The following is a 16154-nucleotide window of genomic DNA, read 5'->3' as shown; positions in this document are numbered from 1 at the left end:
ATCTTTTGTTTCTTAAATTGTCCCATTACCACCCTCTTCATCTTGCACCATCATCCCTTTTGTTCTTTAATCATTCTTGCCCTCTTCTCTATCACAGGTATTCCCCCACTTTCCCTGGCTCTGTATTTGCTTAAAAATTTTAACTCTAACATCTTTCAGTTCTGACGAAAGGTCTTCGACCTGAAACGTTAACTCTGTTTCTTTCTCCAAAGATGCTGCCTCACTTGTTGAGTTTTTCCAGCATCTTTTGTTTCTACTTCAGATTTCCAGCATCCACAGTATTTTACCAAAGAAAGTAGCCCACCCCCACAGGTGACCCAAATATGACCTTGCCAACATTGCTCATTCTAGAGAAAAAGTAGGTATTGGCAAAAAAAGGGTACAATCTTAGGAGAAAGCGCTGGCAATTTCTCTCCTTTTAGCTTTGATCTGAAGATTCCTATTCTCCAAAAATGGATTAACGAGAAGGAGGAAAAGTGAGTAAAATGTTTTTTGCTTGCTAATACTTCATTTAAAGATCATTAATGATGAACTCATGCAACAATGCCAAATCATTGTGAATATTTCACTCCAGGTCATTTAATAAGAATATAAGAAATAGGAGGAGTAGGCCATATGGCCCCTTGAGCCTGCGCCACCATTCAATAAGATCATAGCTGATCTTCGACCTCAACTCCAATTTTCCGCACGATCCCCATATCCCTTGATTCCCTTACTCTATAAATCTATTGATCTCAGTGTTGTATATACTCAACGACTGCATTCCTCTGCAACCACAGTCCTCTGGGGTAGAGAATTCCAAATATTTACAACCCTCAGTGAAGGAACTCCTCCTCATCTCAGTCCTAAATGTCTGACCCCTTATCCTGAGACTATACCCCCTAGTTCTAGAATCTCCAGCCAGGGGAAACATCCTCTCAGCATCTACCCTGTCAAACCCTCTTAGAATCTTACATGTTTCAATAAGATCACCTCTAATTCTTCTAAACTCTAGGGAGTAGAGGCCCATTCTCCTCAATTTTCCCCATCCCAGGAATCAATCTAGTGAACCTTCATGGCACTGTCTCTGAGGCAAGTATATCCTTCCTTAGGTAAGGAGAACAAAACTGTATACAGTACTCCAGGTATGGTCTCACCAAAACCCTGTACAATTGCAACAAGACTTCCTTACTCTTGTACTCCAACCCCCTTCCAATAAAGGCCAACATACAGTGTGCCTTCTTAACTGCTTGCTGTACCTGCATGTTAACTTTCTGTGTTTCGTGTACAAGGACACCCAAATCCCTCTGAACACCAACATTTAATAGTTTCTCACCATTTAAGAAATGGAATGGAAGATTTCAAAGAATCACTACAGCAATTAAACAAATTGAATAGCAGAGGAATTTTCTACCCAAGAGCATAGTTAAGGTCGTCTTTTGACAGGTATATCACTGTGGAGTAGTAACAAAGGGTGGCCCAGAGGCACGGAGGGCACTGGCTCAGTCAATAAAACGGGCTTTCCAAAGCTATTCACGTCACACTTCTATTAAAGAATTTTGACATTTATATCAAGTGCAAGTGTCTTGTTAGCTGATTCAGAATTGTCAAAGGACTATTATTACATGTGCTAATGAAATTAAATTCAACAAACTTGCAAGTTTCAAAAAACATCCTCTGATTATGAGGGGCTGTAAATTACGAAGAAAAAATGGCATTTATTTTTTTGCCAAGAAAATTTACAATTAGTAACATGCATTTAGAATGGGAATAAAACTCTGTATAAATTCACAAATCAATAGATGCTACATTAACAGATCATAGGAACTATATTTATCACACAACATATGGTTATTTACACACTGAAATACAGAAGGCACAGAATTCTTACTGCCCAAGAACTAATTTAAGAAAAAAGTTTTTCTGTATTATAAATGGTTACTAAAGTGGGTTAAATTTTACTAGCTGCTTAGATTAGCATAGCAAAAAAAACCCACCAAACTTAAAAAATTGGGGGACTAGATGGCATTGTGGATTAGCACACTGTCCTTTTGACCTCTCAGACTGGATTCAAAACCAGTCAGATCAATAGGATGAAAGCATATTTTCTCTGCCAGCTGTAAGGGTCCTATGTGAAGTAAGTTTGTACAGGGTCCAAGAACAAATAACTTTACAGCACAAGCTACGATCATTTGGGAGTCTCAGTCACGAAGGCCATAAGGATGGTTGGTATAGGAAATTGAAATGCCACATTTGTGCATTAGGGATACCTTCTCATGTTTAGATGTTTAACACTCTGATCAAGATCATTGACAACATTCTGTGCTATTGTGGCCGTGGTGAATTATCCCTCCTTCTGCTCTTTGACCTCTAGGGTTTTTGACGGTCACACCAGCCTCCTCCACTGCTTTTCCTATGTTCCTGGTCTCGCGTGGTTCCAGACTTCTCTGTCTCAACATAACCAGCATTATCTCCTGCAATAGCTTCTACTTTGCATGTTCAGCTTTGGTGAGGCCCAAGGTTTCACCTTGAGCCCCTTCTCCTATTCCTCATCTATATGTTGACCCTTGGTGAATATTGCCTATTAGCATGGGGTCAACTTTTGTAGCTACGTTGATGACACACAACTCTAACTCTCCTTAATATTCAAAAGTAACTTATTATAGGTGAAGCACTTTGGGACATCCTCAAGACATAAAGGCGTTATATAAAAATTATTTCTTCTTTCCACCTTCAATTCCACAATGGCTGCTGCGTTGTCCGACTGCTTGTCTGACAGTAAGTTGCAGATGTGCCAAAACTTCTTGCAGCTGAACATTGGTAAGGCTAAAGCCATTCTGTTTGACCCCGTCAGAAACTATGCACCCTAGACCTCAATTTTATTTCCCTTCTTGGATGCCCACTTAAACTCAACCAGACAGTGCACAGCCCCATTTCCTGCTTATTCTTGAACTTAGCCTTATCCACATCCAATCTACCTCCATCTCGGAAACATCGCCTATCGCCATTCCTACCTCACTCCCACTTCTGATACTCTCATCCACTTTTCCTAATATCTTCTTTGCTGACCTCAGTTACATAAACTGCAAATCACAGAATCATAGAAAGTTATGGCACAGAAGGAGGCCATTCGGCCCATCGTGTCCGTGCCGGCCGAAAAAGAGCTATCCCGCTTAATCCCACTTTCCAGCACTTGGTCCGTAGCCCTGTAGGTTACGGCACTTTATGTGCACATCCAAGTACTTTTTAAATGAGTTGAGGGTTTCTGCCTCTACCACCCTTTCAGACAGTGAGTGCCAGACCCCCACCACATTCCAAAGGTTTCTCCTCAGCTCCCCTCTAATCCTTCTACCAATTAGTTTAAATCTATGCTCCCTGGTCACTGACCCCTCTGCTAACGGAAATAGGTCCTCCCTATCCACTCCAGTCGTAATTTTATATACCTCAATTAAATCTCCCCTCAGCCTCCTTTGTTCCAAAGAAAACAAACCCAGCCTATCCAATCTTTTCTGATAGCTAAAATTCTCCAGCCCTGGCAACATAGTCGTAAATCTCCTCTCTAGTGCAATCACATCTTTCCTGGTAATGTGGTGACCAGAACTGTACGCAGTACTCAAGCTGTGGCCTAACCAATGTTCTTTCCCTGGTTTGGGGCTTGAACCCGAAGGTGAGAACTACCAACCGAGCCTGACACAATTACACATGTCAAATTAAGTTTCTACTTGATTTTAGCCTTCATTGTGGTGCGGATATTCTCTCCAGGATATTCCAATTTGGCATTGAAAACTAGAATAATGAAGAAAGACAATTTATTTAATATAAATTATATTGATAGTTCGATGATGCAGACTTCTTTAATGTTCCATCAAATTATGTCACATTATATGTACTTATGTTGTAACATGCAAAATCATCCAGAATTCCAAACTGCATATCAAATACAAAATCTTACTTGTCTATCTGTCCCTTTCTTGCTGAACTCCATTGGCTTCCTGTCCTTCAGTGTATTGATTTTAATATTCTCACCTTCAAATCTTTCCATGGCCTCACTCTTTCCCATTTCTGCAACCTCCTCCAGCCCTACGTCCCGGTCTATACCCTCTATTCTTCCAACTCTAGTCTTCTGTGCATTTTCCCATCTCTCTCTGCTCGTCCATCGGGGGCTTAACCTTCAGCCATTTTGTCCATGCACTCAAACTTTTAAACTAAACTCCTCTGCTTTGCTACATCGCTCCCAATCTTCAAGTGCCTCCTTAAAACTTTTCTTCAATAGCACCTTTGGTTCAGGTCTGACTCAATTATGAAGCACTTGGAATATTTTGCTGCATTAAAAGGAGCTTTATAAATGTTGTTGGAGGTCTAAGGCACGTTTTTGGGGTACTATAGAGAAGGCCTTACTCTACATTTAAACTCTTGTATAACTTATCTGGGAGTGCTTAGATACAAGAAAGAGAGAGGATAATTGTGCCATTCTCTGGCACTGACCATACCTGATTAAGCACAACAATTCAAAGAAATTAAAAATAAAAAAAATAAAATGTTGCCACTCTATCCTCAATCCTGTGCTCCCAATGGAGAGCCACACTCACAGGAAGTGTGGGTTGGAGATAAGGTACAACATTATAGCCCTGATTCCATGAGCACGGTACTTACTCTGCTGGAAATGTGGCATTACCTCCATATTTCAACTGGAGCACCAAATGTTTGCAGAGGTACATGGACAAAGTACCAATTTATTCTGATTAAAAGAGAAACAAAAAATATAACTGGGAAATGGCACAAACTAGCAATAGCTGGCCTGTTTTGGCCAAAGGGAATTTTTTAAAATAGGAAAAAATGGGCAACACAGCTCCACTGCCTTTAGGTAAAACAGTTCTGAGAGCTGAGCACTAAAGGAAATATTAAAATTCCACTGGCGGTACAATGCTTCTAACTCACGGCTGGGGAAATTAAATTAAGCCACCAATTTAATGTGCTGCTAAATTACATTATATATTATAATAAAATCTAGTACAAAGTCTGCTGTAAATCAGTTTGTAGTGCAACAGTATCCACCTATCACTGATCTAATCTAGCTACAGATAGGATCTGTGGTTTTGAAAATGTAAAATAAAAATAAAAGGTTATTCAAACCTTGAAAAGAAGTTCTCCTGTATTTTTGGCACTAAAATACAGCTGTACTGATCCAGGTTTGTATTTACATTGCTTGCTTCCTTGGAGTCTGTGGAGATCAGCTACGTGCGAGAGTATAGAATACAAGGGATTAATGCCCACTCCACCTGCAACTAACAACAGGTTCACTGGAGAGTCAGAAGGCTGAGGGTCAAAGAAGAAATCACCCCCTACACGAAGAGTTACTTCTGAACCAAGATCACACTAAGGAAGAAAAATGAAAAATTATTGTTAAGAATAGTTTTAAAAGAAGATAAAATGGCATTTTCTGGGAATGACAATACTGAAGACTCAAAATATCTCCTGAACAATTGTTGTCCACTAAAGACATGTCTTGTTACCTCAAATGCAATGAAAAATCAGACATAACCATCTTTCTGTGTCAAAATGATCTATGCACTGTGAAACTTCCCCTGAAGCGAAACTAAATGTCACTGTACATTGCTAATTCTAATATATTACAAAGATAATGAGTTAATGCGTCTGCCTGTTGTAAATTGGTAAATTTGTAATGCAATGGCAGAACTTTGAATAAATTCCACTAAAATTCATCATGCTTTAAAGAAATGGTACTTCGACCTACCCCTTTGATAAATTCTAGTGCGTTAATTTTGTTCTTAGAATAATAGGTGTACTGAACAGAAATTATGTAAACGTTTTACATTGACTTATTTGAGGATCTTTCTGTGGGTAATAAAATTGATATTTCTACAAAATCAAACAGAATTTCACAAGTACTTTATTTTTCTAATTAAATGAGAAGTCCAACAGTATTCGCCCTAGACTTTTCTTCCACTTTACAGCTGTCAAAGCACAATTTACATAGTTTTAGATCACTACCATTCTAATAGCCATATCTACTTTGTGCTTCTGTTTTCAAAAATAGAGGTCGCCCAGTTTACACAATCAAGGCCAACACAGCAAATACAACTCATATGATTGCATTGCAATTTGGCTATTCACATGTTAATATGGCCAATGTTTAAACACATGGTTAAAACTTTCTTTGTTTCCCTCTTGTATGTGGTACTGAGCACATCTGGACCCTCTGAAGTTTCTCAGGCCCTACCATACGTCTGTTAGTGATTGATCAGCTCAATGTGGGAACTATAGGTGGTTTTGGATTGGTTGCAGCATAGAATGATCTGCTTGCAGTCACTGGGTTACTACAAGTACTGTGGGATTTTGCAGTTCAACTTGGACAGGCATTCATTTTTGAAATGAGGCACCACCATGTAGGAAGGGGTGACATCATGGCTTATCCACTGCCATGCCCCCCCCATGTGTCAGTGGGAAGATCACATGCTTAGTGATTGATTTTCAAGGTATTTTTGTACTGCTTCTTCTGCTCACTCTCTATTTCTCAGCTCACACTACTATACTTTCTTCAGAAGCTTATTATTTGATGTCTGAATAACATAGGTGACTCAACAAGGCTGATTTTTTTTAAAGTATCGTTTTGATGACTCTTCCACACAGGTGATCTTATCTTGACATTTCAAGTGTAGTATTGATTGAAGGGATCACATTCAAAATTTGTTGAGTTCCCACACGTGGTTCCTGTAGCATACCTTGTAGTTGGATGTATTACTATGTTGTAGGCCATCAGCCTGCTCTTCAAGGTGATTCCAAATTCATTCATGTAGATGTCCATTCATGGTATATACTTATACTTCCTGATCAGGGAGTGAATTCCCAAATAGGCGATTGAGTCATGGTGGTTAGCTGTGCTATCTGTAAAGACTAAGGATGGAATATAAGGTTTGCCTAGCGATGGCTGGTTTCTTGAGGCTGATCATAAGGCCAGTGTTAAAGATAACATACACATCCAAGTTCTACTATTGGTGCTTCTACAACCGTCTTGTGACAAAGACTGCTGAGGATGTTTCTGCTTTTTACTTTAAAGACAATAAATAGAAATTTTGCTTTTTCAGTTTTCTACTTTGTTTGTTCAATAGAATTTCCTTAGTCTTACAGCAGAAACCTGACTAATCAGGGTTCATCTGTAATAATGTGTTTTGTACCTCTCAAGTGACTTAACAGCTACATAACTAGTCAAGCATTGACCAAGGGTGTTAATCCAGCTCCAGAGCAGGAATTGTAGGAAATGAAGCAGAGCAGCAAATTTGCATAGCTTGATACATTGGGCATCATTTTAGCACCCGCTATCGGGTGCGTTCCTGACGGGGGGGGGGGCCCGAAAATCGGGGAATCCCGGAGCGGGTTCGGAGCCCGGCTCCAACCCGCCCACTTCCGGGTTCCCCACAGACGCGCCAACGTGCGTGCGCAACCCCCGCATGTGGGAATCCCACAGGCAATTAAAGCCAGCGGGATGCCACTTAAAAGTATTTACTGAGGTATTTCAGGTCATTAACTGACCTGATTAAGTGGATATGTGAGGAGGGGTGGGATTTTATAGATAACTGGGACTGTTTCCCATACTGGGGGAAACACTCCTAGTTGAAATGGACGTGTTGCAGCTGTCAGCCTGTGGTAGCTGCAAAGGTCCATTTGACAGGTGGGGGGAGACCCTCACTCATTGCAGGAGGCCACTCTGTCACTTGGGACAAAGTTTGGCCTCCACCACCCTCCTCCTGACAAGAAAATTCACCAACTTGCATACTTACCCCGGGGTCCAGAGACATGTACCTACCTTGTGGACCTCCTCAGATGTACATCTTCCGGATGGGGATCGCTGTAGCTGCAGTCATGACCTCCTCGGAGGGCGAACAGCATCACCAGCCTCACCGTCCACCTCTGACACGTGGAGCTCCACAACAGAGTGCTGTGACACATCCACCTGCACAGCAGGAGGGAGGGCAACCGCAGAGAGAGATGCGTCGCCACAGGGTCCACAGACCGAGGCTCAGCTTCCTGGACCTATCTGAGCAGCAGTGCACACGGAAGCTCAGAGTCACTCGACACGAAGTTCGTGGACATCTGCAGCCTCCTTCATGCCGAGCTGCTCCTGGTTGGCCCGAGCACCATCTTCTTACTTGTCGCTGTGAAAGTCACCACTGCCCTCAACAACTTCTCCTCTGCATCCTTCCAGGGTGCCACCGGGGACATCGCCGACGTCTCTCAGTCGTCTGCACAAAAGAGCCCTGCAAATACACCTACACCACTCTGCAGGGACACAATGGGTGTCATCAGTTGTGGGTCTTCATTGTGATCCTCAGGAAAGGGCATTATTGCACAAACCAGACAAGATTCGCATAGACGTGGCAGTAGTGGTGCCAATATAATATGTAATGTGAGTTGGTCAGAAATTCAATATAAGTAAAAACCATGACAAACCCTCAAACACCCTTGTGCATCCCCTTCATGCTCACGACACGTTTGCCTTACGCTGCCTACTGCACATATGTGATGCATGCCCTGTGGCTGCAGCACAGGTAGTGGCAGGTTGAGTGAGGCTGACTGTGAAAGAGATGCACGAGAGGGTGAGTATGAGATAGAGCCATGAGATTGTATGAGGATTGGGTTGAGTGGTAGTGGCGGGATGAGTACTGGCGAGGTGAGTAAGTGCAAGTAAGATGAGGATGAGCTTTGAGTGGGTATGAGGGGTGATGTGACAGAGTAGTGTTGGCAGTGCAGAAGAGATGAGGGGTGGGGTCGGTGATGTGGCAGACGGAGTGTAGGGGAATAAGTGTACTCACTTTGGCTGACCTACTTAGGTCATTGGAGCGCCTCCTGCACTGTATGCAGGTGGGCGATATGTTGGTGGTGCAGGTGACCTCCTCTGCCACCTCGAGCCAGGCCTTCCTGGTGGCAGAGGCAGGCCGCTTCCTCCCGCCCGCTGGGGGAGAGGGGGTGGGGGGGGGGGGGAAATCTCTGTCCTCACCCTTCTCCTCACCCCATCTAATGATACCTGGAGTGAGGCATCATTAAACTGGGAGCAGCCTTCCCCCTGGGCTGCTCCATGCTGTACTTTTTGCTATTTCTTGCAGTGGAGGACTGTTAGTGGAGGACTGCCCCTTTAAATAGAGCTCCTCCAGCTGACAGAGCTTACTGCGCATGCGCAGCCCGCCCGACGCGCAGATCAGCAGTGGGGAACCCGGAAGACCAGGTAAGTGGATACAATTAGGCTGCGATCGCGCGGGGGGCTGACTAATTTCACCGGGCGTGTTACCCACGCGCCCAATAGCCCCCCCCGCCGCGAACCCGCAGCCCTGCTAACATCGAGCCCATTGACACAACTATTTATGATTCTGAATTCTAAATAAAAATAAAATATATATAGGCATTAGAACTAAAGTATTTGCTTTTGTAATAAACCCGAGTTTTGAATTTAAGTTTTAAAAATGTGCAACAGCTGCTTGTGTAATTTGTATTGAAAACTTGAGATTTTCAATTTTCTAGGACAAATTAAAATATACAGCTAAGTAGGATTTTTTAAAAACAGCTTACTGCTCTCCAGAACTGACCTAACATTCTGGGTAAGGTGGTGGAGGCAAAAAACTCTGGACTTATTTAAGAGACAGTTAAGTGCTGCAGGTGGATTGTAGATGTCTACGGAAGAATGGGCTAGATGAGCTAAATAGCTGCCCTCATCTGCACTTTTCTTTCTGGCTTGGTTTTGTGGCTGGAGGGATAATTGTAGATTTATTCCCCCCTCCTCACCCATTGCTCCTCCCACCTAAGTCGTTAACTGTGCTGAGGTACATTTCTATAGGAGCCCTCCAGTACCTTTCCGTAGTGCTAATTATTTGAGAGAGAAGCTGGACAGTAAATATCAGCAGGCGATTAAACTTGAGGGCACCACATCTGAGTCCAATCCTGCCCTCATGCTCTGTTCACACAGATGCGAGGCTTGCTGGAGATTGATGTGCAGCGGTGTCCAGGGCTAATTTTCCCTTCCCTAATCTTTGGGCCAATTGTAGCACGCTATCACCATACTGGCTGAGATTACTTAATTCAGCACAGACCAGTGATTGAACTTGGGATCTTCCTGATCTATAAGCTCAGGTACTAACTGCAGAAATTCAGCCATCGGCTGAGCTTTGGGCAACTGTTAAAATTTTTATGCTCAGAATGAATTTCATCAAGGGGGGGAAGAAACATATGCTGTACCACACCATTATTGGTAGCTGTGAAATATTTTAAATGAAACATTATGGATTTTTATTACCAAATGATAGTAATGATAACCATTTCAGGCACTTATGCATATTGTACAACTTTCTTTTTGATATGGCTGACTGAGAAACGTAACAAATTCGAAGAGACAACTAATATGGTGGCGATTAGCAATTTTAACGATCAAGTACAACTAGCAGTAAGTACAAAAGATGGATATTACCCCAATCTTTTGGAGAACAGGCAACCATAGGTTGAAGCTGTTCTGCCCTTGCCTCTTAAGGCAGTTCTTTATATACCCCCAAAATGACCATTACATCAAGTGTCCTCAGCCAGTGACATAGTAGTTAATTTTACCCAAATATGGACATGCTTCCATTTTGCTTCTCCATGATCTTTTCAGCAGGCACAAATGAAGGCAAACTGCAGTAAGTCAGTTTAGGATTACAGTTCCCACCTTGAGGGTGAGAAAAGCCCAGAGTTTTTTAGACTCCTCACATTTCTTCCAGTTAACCAGTTCAATTCTATTTTTGTATCTCATAGCTGTAGAATGCAGAAGATGCATTACATAGAATGTACAGCACACAAATAGGCCATTAGGCCCAACAGGTCCATGCCGGTATCCAGACGAGCCTCCTCCCTCCCTGCTTTGTCTAACCCGATCAGCATACCCTATTTCTTTCTCTAACCTCCCCTTAAATGCATCTATACTATTTGCCTCAACTACTCCTTGTGGTAGCAAGTTCCACATTCTAACCACTCTCTAGGTAAAGAAGTTTCTCCTGAATTCCCTATTGGATTTATTAGTGACTATCTTATATTTATGGCCCCTAGTTCTGGTCTTCCCCGCAAGTGGAAACATCTTCTCCAAGTCTACCCTATCAACCCGTTCATAACCTTAAAGGCCTCTATCAGGTCACCCCTTGCATAACCAGCAAGGGTGAAATATTTAATTTAGGCAACACCGTTAAAAAAATAATTTCTATAATTTCAGTCTCCCCACCCGGTGCATAATCACCTGCCAAGAAAGTCATCTGGCACTAGGCTTTGAATCAAGGCATTAAGAGGTACACATGCACAGTTCAAGACAAAGCTCCTTCCAGTCATGTGGTGAAGAACCCAGTCAGTACCTTCCATGGCTAATATCAGGAACTTGTCATGTGGACAAATAGGAAGCTCCTTAAGATACATACCAGCAACCTAGCACTCCATGGTAATGCACTAAATTGCTCATTCAAGAGTTTTATAAAAGTTTCACTTAATTAAAACTGTATAACATGTAGGATAAACTCAATATCTCAGTGCTCCTCTTTATGAATTCAGTACCACAACTGGAATTATTTTCATATTCTTTGGGGTCCATTTTGACTTATGACAGTGCTGGGGAAACATTTGAAAGTTGCACAGAACACAGAAATAATCACTAAAGTCTAAAGCAGGTACAGAAGCTCCAGTCTTCGAATGGTTACTGAGGAATTTACACCACACGTATAGACTATGAAAATCTGAAACTGATGATTGGTTCTACAAGTCACTTGCATGCCAGCTCATCTAAGCACAATGAACAGGAAATATGAAGCACTTCCATCTAACTGTATCTGCTAAGGAAATAATGCATTAATTTTCTAAAATATATATGCTTTCTAATTCAAACTAGGATATTTCTGAAACAAAAAGCAATTAGCAGAATTAAAAAGCCTCAATTTTGTCTTGCATCGTTTACTTCTGCATAAACCAGTTGCATTCTGGCAATGAAACAGATGCGGTGTTGTAGCACCACCTAGTGGTAGTGGAATGTATATACATCACAACCTGGAGGTCACCCTGACGTGGATTATTAATTCTGAACTCAAATGAAAACATTTCTGAAATAACACATCATTTACATTGTTCTGCTTGCTTTCTGGACAGTTTAAAATGTAAGCTATAATTAATTTAAAATAAGGAATGGAATTTGTGGTACCATTGTACTAAGCTGTTTGCACAATAGTTTCACTAACACTGCAGTTGTTGTTCCAGTATATCGAGGGCCTCAATAATGGGAAAATAGAAGAGAAAATTTACTTCACAAAGATTTTCCTCCCAAAGGTGTTCCTCAGTTTCTCCATCGTATTTTCAGTTTATGCAAATAAATAATAAGACAAAAAGAATTCTAAGGATTGCTGTATAAGCACCCTCTACACTTTAATATTCTCTGTTACAACATTTGTGCTAATTCACCGACTTGAAAGTCCGAATAGCAGGGCTTAAATGCTGGACTTGAGACCAAAAACAATTTCTCACATGTAAATGAAGGAATGTATAAATATTTAGCTCAGTGATTTGATGCAATTGAAAATGAAAATTCCTTTCATGTTTATTGTATGACAGAGAAAAGCCACTCCTTGAACTTCAATTCCTTATAGCAGGTCATAAATGTGAAATTAATTGCCATAAAGAGGAAGAAATTACTCCAATCACGTATCACACACTTGAGAGATTTTTTTCATTACATGCCAGATAAACACAAGCTAGATAAGTACCACCAATCAGTCAATTACTTTCAGAGACAAATGTAAATGCAGTCTTAAAACCAGAAATTATACTGGTCATTTCTGTAACAGAAAAAGCACTGCCATCACTTAATACAGCATTTATAAAGTAACAAATACCCTTTAACAAAAACAATTACATCACTGAACCGAGAGGAACTAATAGGAGAGATAGAGAGAAACTATTTCCACAGGCCGGAGAGTCTAGGACTAGGGGACATAGCCCAAAAATTTGAGCCAGGACCTTCAGGAGTGAAGTTAATAAACACTTCTACACGCAACAGTTGGCAGAAGTTTGGAACTCTCTTCCGCAAAAGGCAGTTGATGCTAGCTCAATTGTTATTTTTAAAATCGGAGATTGGTGGATTTTTGTTAACCAAAGGTATTAAGGGATATTGGGTTAAGGTGGATATACGGAGTTAGGTCACAGATCAGCCATAATCTCACTGAATGGCGGAACAGGCTTGAGGAGCTAAATGGCCTTATCCTGTTCCTATGAACACTGCACTGGCATAATTGGTTTTCATTCACTGACCTTGGATTATTATTTTTTTAATAAACTATTGGGAAATTAAGAAATTTATTTGATTACCTGAGTATGAATCCAGTGGGCAGGAGGATGTTTGCTGTATTTTACTGCTAATTCCAATAGACTCTCCCTCTCCAATAGCCCCGGACTTGAACAGATAGAAAATCCACCGACTTTAGACGTGCCCGGGATAAAGAAGTCTACCCTTTATTAAAAAAAATAGTACAACCACTTCTTAAGTAAAAAGATTACACCATAAGACAAGAATTTTATATAAACCACCATACAGACGTCAACTGACTAAAATGGTTTGATTAAGATGGTTTTACTTATGTTGGAATGTTTCTGAAACTAGTACTTTTTTGACTTCTGAAATCTCATGACGGACAAAAGTGCATGCTCAGTAACCAATGTAAACCACCCCCTCACACCAACATTTATGCCTGTTACAATTAATTAATCTACCATTTTTTGGGTGATAGCAATAGTTCATATGACACCAATAACACAGTGGTAACATAGGCTTAGTACTTCCCATTTCTGAAGACAGCTGCTCAATGCTGAAAGCTTAAGATGAGTTTCCTCTAGGTCTTCCAACATCAAAAAAGACCAATGAAATGTACCCTAGATCACTGCATGTCAGTACTGAGTCAATAATAAACTTGTAACTTTGAAAGGGTGGGGATTCCAATGTACTGCCTAGAGACTCCCCAGTCTTTCAGTATCCAGCAGACAGCTGTCAACCATTCATTATGATGTAAGCAGCCAGTATAACTCAGTGATGTCACTTTACACTGCTTCTCAAATAGGAAAGGTACTGTACCAGAACAGCAATACAAAAGTGAGTTAATGCAACTCAGGTTATGCATAAAATATTCTTTATATTCCACTCCGAAAGAAGTCCAGGGAGGGGTTGAGAAGAGAGAAGCTTACAAGTTAGTGAGTTCAGAAAAAATAAATCCAACTGAAAAATAATGGGTTTTTCAGTTGAATCAACTTCATGGTTTAACCCCACATTCAATTTGTGCATGTGTATAAAATTCCAAGTTCTTCTCTAACACTGCTGGTCTTGCAAGAATGGCTCTACACATGCAAGCCAGAAAGCGATATTTGGAGATGTACTGTGCAGAAACAAAATTGCTTGTGTGATTAGGGAGCTGGTGTCTGACCAATTCTTGTATGAGAAGACCAGTGCAGTACTAAACATTTTCATACAATTCTAGTGAAAACAAATCTGGAAGCTAAAGGAGGAACATTGATAATAAAAGGAAAAAATGTATGTGACGGGGTACAGCAAAAATTTAAAAATTGATAGATGATACATGAAAGTAATTGTCAAAATGTTGCAAATGGTTCCAAACACATCAAAAACAAAATTAATCTGATGAGTGATAACAAAAGTAAAATTGGCAATCTAGATAGTACATTCAATTTTTAAGAACAGTAAAGCAAGAACACTGATAACATTTAAAAATGTAGAAAATAAAATGGACAATAATTTCAAACAACTTTAACCAAATGGTGGGAGCACAAATGAGTCGTGTCTGAGACCTGTTCCAGTGCATTAAGAGAAGATGAGGGGGTAAATAGAGGGGTACAATGAAAGGGTAAGTGGATAACAGCAAAAGAAAGGGTAAGTGGATGGCATTGATAGAGAGAGGGAAAGAGGAAAATGGATGGCAATGAAGGGAAGAAGGGGGAAGAATGGTAAAGATGGAGAAAGGCAAAGGGTCAAAAGCCAAGAGTGGCATTTTACAGTGGGAGAGGAAGGCGAGTGTCAGCTTTAACTGAGAGGGAGTGGAGGAAGAGGGTACCAGCATAAACTGTGGGAAGGCGGGGGATGGGGGGGGGGGGAAAAAGAGATTGACAGTCTGAATGGGAGAGTAGAGGAAGAGTACCACCTTAAGTCGTTTAGACATGGGAGAAAAGAGTGCTAAACCAAATTGACAGGGTGGGTATATGGAGTTAGGTCACAGGTCCATGATACGATTGAATGGTGGAACAGGCTTGAGGGGCTAAATGCCACTGCCACTTGCTGCCTCCTGATATGCGCCAACTTCTCCTGCAAGAAAGCGGGACATGTGTCTGTGTGATGTGCCTGTCATGGTTGAATAGCTGCCAGTGTGTGTGGCCTGTGAATTGTGGGTGGGCGGCTTGAAACAATGGTAATATGTAAGGGTGAGAGGAAGCATCTGATTGGAAGAATTGAGTACTGATGGAAAGAGTTTGTTGGCATATGGGTGATGGGGGGTGTAGTGCATACGGCTAGTGGTGTAATTGGTAGGAGATGCCACTTGACAGTTCACCTCACTCATTTTGACCACTCATGTCAAAGCACTGAACTTCTGCCTGCATTGCATCCATGTCCATGATGCTGTGCGCCTGGCATTGACTTCGTTCCCCCACTGCCTTTTGGGTATATGCCTGGAGGGCCTCTTGTTTCTCTCTCTTTCCCCCCCCCCCCACCCCCAAACCCCGCGGATAGATGATGTTCCTCCTTCTATCCACCTCTTGCACCCAAGTTCTCTAGTGCATCAGCAGAGAACCTTGGTGCATGCAGTCTCGCAGGCCTGGTACCAACTCAGATCGGCAGATTGGTGAGATCTGCCGTGTAGATTGGAGGGAGTGGGATTTAGTAGTGCGCAACCTTTATTCAATGTTTTAACATAACTCATCAGTGTGTAAACTTAGGGATGGGACCTACATCTGTATTTTGCGTGTGCGATGTCTGATCTCCGTTCAGACGGTGGGCTGTTATTTTCAGCAAATAACAGGTACCAGCTACCTTTAAGAGATTTCTACGAAACATCCTCCCTTTAAGAGATTGGATTCCATCTGCTGGTGAAAAGTGCAAATTGCATTGA

The 16154-nt window shown here is 41.5% G+C and overlaps 1 protein-coding gene across 5 annotated transcripts in view; it reads right to left on the bottom strand.

Moving 5' to 3' along the window:
* The window catches only part of oxnad1 (oxidoreductase NAD-binding domain containing 1), a 69971-nt gene that overhangs the window by 31526 nt on the left and 22291 nt on the right, over nt 1-16154 (bottom strand). For all 5 annotated transcript variants that reach the window (XM_068006010.1, XM_068006001.1, XM_068005982.1 and 2 more), the window contains exons 4-5: nt 13354-13495; nt 5113-5355 (exon numbers count right to left, since the gene is read on the bottom strand). In XM_068006010.1, coding sequence (XP_067862111.1) covers nt 5113-5355; nt 13354-13495 — 385 coding nt within the window. The remainder of the gene's footprint in view (nt 1-5112; nt 5356-13353; nt 13496-16154) is intronic.

This window comes from Heptranchias perlo, chromosome 2, assembly GCF_035084215.1.
Source record: "Heptranchias perlo isolate sHepPer1 chromosome 2, sHepPer1.hap1, whole genome shotgun sequence".
NCBI lineage: Eukaryota > Metazoa > Chordata > Chondrichthyes > Hexanchiformes > Hexanchidae > Heptranchias > Heptranchias perlo.
This window is presented reverse-complemented; position numbering and strand designations above follow the sequence as displayed.